The sequence below is a fragment of the Halichoerus grypus genome, chromosome 15 (assembly GCF_964656455.1).
Source record: "Halichoerus grypus chromosome 15, mHalGry1.hap1.1, whole genome shotgun sequence".
NCBI lineage: Eukaryota > Metazoa > Chordata > Mammalia > Carnivora > Phocidae > Halichoerus > Halichoerus grypus.
The window spans coordinates 48,577,956-48,583,630 of NC_135726.1; the positions used below are offsets into that span (position 1 = coordinate 48,577,956).

At 42.6% G+C, this 5,675-nt stretch overlaps 1 protein-coding gene across 1 annotated transcript in view; it reads right to left on the reverse strand.

The window, feature by feature from the left end:
• Positions 1-529: 529 nt before the first annotated feature.
• Positions 530-5,675, reverse strand: part of LOC118537459 (cytochrome P450 2B11-like) — a 10,740-nt gene continuing 5,594 nt past the window's right edge. The window contains 2 exon segments of the mRNA XM_078063720.1: positions 530-989; positions 3,409-3,550. Coding sequence (XP_077919846.1) covers positions 622-989; positions 3,409-3,550 — 510 coding nt within the window. The 3' untranslated portion in view covers positions 530-621.

The following is a 5,675-nucleotide window of genomic DNA, read 5'->3' on the forward strand; positions in this document are numbered from 1 at the left end:
ACCTTCCTTCCATTCCTGATGGAGAGTAAAACAAACACAGGGCCACCCTGCATGCAAATATCCACAGTGGCACTGTTGACAAGAGCCAAAAGGTGCCAACAACCCACATGCCAATTACCTGATGGAGGGATAAACCAAATGTGGTGTTTCCATACAGCAGAATATTATTCGGGCCTCAAAAGTACAGAACTTCCTTTTGGGGTGATGAAAATGATTGGACCCTGGACAGAGACAATGGTTGCATGATGCTGTGATTGTACTAAATGCCATTGAATTGTATACTTTAAGATGGTTAGTGGTTAATTTTATGTTATGTGAATTTTAGTTCAAAAAAAGAAAAAAAAAGAGCATGGTAGCACAGATAACCATTGGGTCCAGAAAGAGCGGAACTTTATTTTGATCTCACTGGTTTTGGTGGATATGATCAGAGAAATATGGACGATGTTTTAAAGTCACAAGCACAGAGGCTGAGGGCTGAAGTGGCCTTTTCAACTCAAGGAAAGAACAAGAGGGTTGGGGGGTGGTTAGGTATACATTTGGGCCTCAGTTTCCCCAACTGTGCTATGGATGGTGATGACACCAAGTTACTGAAGGTATTTCTTGGCCCTTCAACCCAAGGTTTTACTCTCCATCAACAGTGCAGGCCATCTGGGGATGAACGGTGAAGACAGCAGGCTGGACAAAGGAGAGACTACAGAAGGGAGAGTGAGCAGGGAGGAGTCGGGAAGCCTCTACAGATTCCCTGTGAGCAGAGGTGGGGGCTGGATGGAAGGGCTCTGAGGGGATCTGCATCCCTGGTCCCACTCCCTGGCGGGGCAGGAAGCAGAGCTGGAACTCAGGGGGCATTTTCACCAGCCCGTTCCTCTGAGGCTTGATGTCAATGTCTTCCAGGGCCTTGGGAGATCCTAAGGTGAAGTTCTGCAGCACCGAGGTCAAGATCAGGAAGAGCTCGGAGCGGGCCAGGCTCTCACCCAGACAGAGGCATCTTCCTGAGGGCGTGAGGGGGGGATGTGTCATTGGGGGCGCCCTCAGGAGCACTCAGCTGCCCCACCCCCACTCTCCCAGGACATTTGCATGCTCATTTACATAGATTTACATGTGAGGTACTTCTATTCTTGACCTCAATACCAGCAACACCAGGGTATGTGTGCATGCATGTTTCCATCTGGTCCCACCTCTTCTCAGCCTGTCCTATGCTGTGCCCTCCTCTCTCTCGGTCCCCAGTCTGTGCCTGTTAGGAGTTCTTTATCTTTCTCTGTGTATCTCTGGTTAAGTATATTCTCAGGTCATCCAATTTTTTGAGAAAATGTGCAAATAGTGGAAAAAATCTTGCTAGTGTGCCCTAGGTATGAGGAATCATGAGAGAGAGGTAGAGGGGAAATGAAGCCTCTGAGGTCCTGGGCCTGGGCCAATATGCAGTAGGCGGGCCCCAGTACTGAACAGGCTATTAAAATATAGAGCTACTGGGGCGCCTGGGTGGCTCAGTCGGTTAAGCTGCTGCCTTTGGCCCAGATCATGATCCCAGGGTCCTGGGATCAAGCCCTGCATTGGGCTCCCTGCTCAGCAGGGAGCTTGCTTCTCCCTCTCCTCCCAACTCATGCTCTCTCTCGCTATCTCTGTCTCTTACTCTCTCTCTCAAATAAATAAAATCTTTTAAAAATATATATATAGAACTACTTCTGAACCCTCAATGTGCTGCAGCTGCTACTCTAAGCTTCTGAATGTCCCACTCTTCTGGTCACCTTGGCCTCCAAACCCCAGACCTACCCACAACCAGCACTAACAGCATAAGCCTCCCAGACCCAGTCCCCACACCCAACCAGTGACAGTTCCAATTGGTCGGTGGGCCCCATCATGCTTGATAAACATTCAGAATCGCACCGTGCATCTCATATCTCCCCACAGAATGGGGTCAACCACCACAAAAGTGTCCCATCCAAATAGAGCCTGGGTGGGATCCCATCTGCTGCGAATTTTCTAGAATATAGCTAGTCTATGTCATTTTGTTATGGAAGCCTGAGCTGAGGGAGACAAAGAGCCTCTGTGAACAATAGCCACAATCTCCTCCTGTGTTTCTTAGATATAAATTTAGCCAGAAATATGCAAAACTTAATTAAGAAAACAAAAGCCAGAGATGCCACCAAATCATACAAGAGTTGATTCAGTGGACACACACTCTAGTTTTTTCTGGGATATCTCAAACTTCTCAAGTTGTCAAAGCTATCCAAATTAATCTGCAAATTTGAGTTAATCCTAGTAAAATTCCAGTGGGATTTTTTGAGACCTTGAAAAAAAAAATTCTAACGTATACTTGGAAGAAAAACAAAATGTGTTACAAGAACCATGTAACTATCCGAGAAAGAAGAGTAATGGAGGGAGACTAGACCCTGTAAAATAATAGAACTTATTATACAGGTATAATAATCCAAATAGTATGGTATAGCTAGAAAAAACACATCAGTGAATCAGTGTGGGTATGGGTCAGTATAAGTAAGCCAGGAATAGACCTAAGGAGATTTAAAATGTTAGCATATGATAAATTTCAAGTCAGTGGCTAAAAGTTGAATTAATTGATAGGTGGATCAAGGCACTTGTACACCTATAACAGTGAGTGAATATTCCTTACATTTTTTGCCCTAGGTGCCTCCTGGGCCTCATTCTAGTCTGGGGCTTGGATTTCAACAACTAGCTAATATGAAATAAATCAATTCCCTTTCCTCTTTTCCCTTCCCTACTGTTCTCTTTTTCTTCTTACCTTTCTTTTATCTACTTACCTATTATCTATCTACCCATCACCTACTTTTGTGTGTGTGCATATATTTAACAAAAAATTTGGAAGGACATCCTCTGTGATATTAACAGGTCTGAGTTTTGGAGCTCCTCTCTACTTGCTAGATGGGATGCTTCCCAATTCACAAATCAGTTAATAAAGCCAATTAGATTTAAAAAAAAAAAAAGTCTGATTTTGGTAGTGAATTACAGGTGATTTTCACTTTCAATTATATTGCCTCCTTGCTTGTATAAAAATTAAATATAATAAAGTTCTTTTTATTTTGAAAGAAAAGCTCAAATACCTTTCTCAATTCTCGGCACATAGCCAAGAATGTTCAATAATGGATCACTCATTTGTCTGTTCTTTGTGTGAGAATGTGCGAACATGTGTGTGTCTTTGTCTTTCGCTTCATCTCTGCCATTGACTTAGTCTCTACCTTCCCCATTTACCCCTTCCTTTTCCTCCACCCCACACCATCTCTGTCTCTGTAGATTTCTTGCTTTCTCTTTCCTTCAGAATCCTCATCTTTTTCAAAAATCTTCACCCAGTGTTTGGGGTTGGACAAAGGGAGAAATTCACACAAAGGGGAGGTGGTGAGCAGGAGTTCTCAAAATGTGGGGAAGGACCCAGCTTACCCAGGGAGAATGGGATAAAGGCCCCCTGTGTCCTAAAGTTGCCCTCCGCATCCAGGAAGTGGCCAGGGTGGAAGGCTTCTGGCTTCTCAAAGTGGCATGGGTCATGGAGGACCGAGCTCAAGATGGGATACACAGTAGTGTCCTAAGAGGGTGTCAAAGCCAAGAGGACCCAAATGGGCATGAACAAGGAGTGGCTGAATCAATTATTGTACATCCACAATTGATTAATAATGAGCTTCATCTGTTGTATGGTTCTAAGTTGGTGGCTGATATTTTGAATAACTTTGAATAACTTTGCCCCATTTGGTTAATAGTTGTGTCCCAAGCTTTCCAGGTATCCCCACCAACTACCCAATCCCCAAGACCCTTTGGACTTCTCCATAATCCAGCAACTAAAAGGTTCACATTTGGCTCAGCAGAAGCCTCCAAGGACCCAACTCAAAAACAAGAGCCAGGATCTACAGGCATACCTCAGAGATATTGCAGGTATGGTTCCAGACTACCGCATTAAAGTGGGTAGTGCAGTAAAGTGGATCAAATGAATATTTTTATTTACTAGTGCATATAGAAGTTATGTTTATACTATGCTATATTAGCTGTGCAATAGCATTATGTCTGGAAAAAAGTTTAATAATTGAAACTAATTAATTTTAAAATACTTTATTGCTAAAAAATGTTAACCATCATTTGAGCTTTCAGCAAGTCATAATCTTGCTGATGAAGGGTCTTGCCCAATGTTGATGGCTGCTGACTGATCGAGGGGTGGTTGCTGATGGTTGGAGTGACTGTGGTAATTTCTTCTTCCTTCATTCCTTCGTTTCTCCCTTCCTTCCTTCCTTCCTTCCTTCCTTCCTTCCTTCCTTCCTTTCTTTCTTTCTTTCTTTCTTTCTTTTTTAAATTAAAGTAAGCTTTATGCCCAGCATGGGGCTTGAACTCATGACCCTGAGATCAAGAGTCACATGCCCTACTGACTAAGCCAGCTAGGTGCCCCTGGTTGTGGTAATTTCTTAAAATAAGACAACAATGAGTTTGCCTCATTGATTGACTCTTCCTTTCACAAACAATTTCTCTGTAGCATGTGATGTTGTTAGATAGCATTTTACCCACAGTAGAACTTCTTTCAAAATTGGAATCATTCCTGTCAAAACCTGTCACTACTTTATCATATAAGCACATGAGTATAAGAACATGTGATATTGTAAATCCTTTGTTGTCATTTCAACAATCTTAAAAACATGTTCACCAAGAGTAGATTCCACCTCAGAAAGCCATAAGATCACCATAACAAATATAATAATAATGAAAAAATTTGAAATATTTCAAAAATTACCAAAATATGACACAGAGACATCAGGTGAGCAAATGCTGGTGGAAAAATGGCACCAACAGACTTGCTCAGTGCAGAGTTGCCACAACTTTCAATCTGTAAAAACACAATATCTGCAAATCGCAATAAAGCAACATGCATTAAAATGAGGTATGCCTGTATTCTCATGGGTTAGTGCCCATTAGGTGATTAGATATTGTGACTATTACCCCTAGGTATATCTATGCTTGGGAATATGTGGAACCACAGAAAAAATGAGTTAGAACTATAGGTATTGACTTGAAAATATACTGACAGCATACTATTGTTATATTATAAAAAGAAAGACACACACACAAACACAAAATAAAAGATAAGTTGCACATTGCAATGATACGCACAGGAAGACAGGAGGGGAAGGAGACATGCACACTGGACACACAAGTTTCAAAGTGATAGATAAAACATGAACCGAATCAGGGCATAGTCAGTTAACTGACTCTTGGTTTTACCTCAGGTTGTGATCTCAGGGTCATGAGATTGAGCACTGTGTCAGGCTCTGTGTTCAGCCCGGAGTCTACTTAAGACTCTCCCTCTGTTCTTCCCCCCATGTGCTTTCTCTCTCTCTCTCTCTCTCTCAAATAAATAAATAAAACCTTAAAAAATATAAGCTCATCTTTGTATGTGTATATATGGGGTACATTTTCATATAAACTTAAAGAGATTATGGAAAGAGAAACATCAAAGTCTGAATGTCTTCTCTTGAAGGAAGAAGGTAGGGGAGATGACAAAATAGCTTTTTTAAAAAAGGCAGCTGTGGGGCGCCTGGGTGGCTCAGTCGTTCAGCGTCTGCCTTCGGCTCAGGTCATGATCCCAGGGTCCTGGGATCAAGCCCCGCATCAGGCTCCCTGCTCAGCAGGAAGCCTGCTTCTCCCTCTCCTGCTCCCCCTGCTTGTGTTCC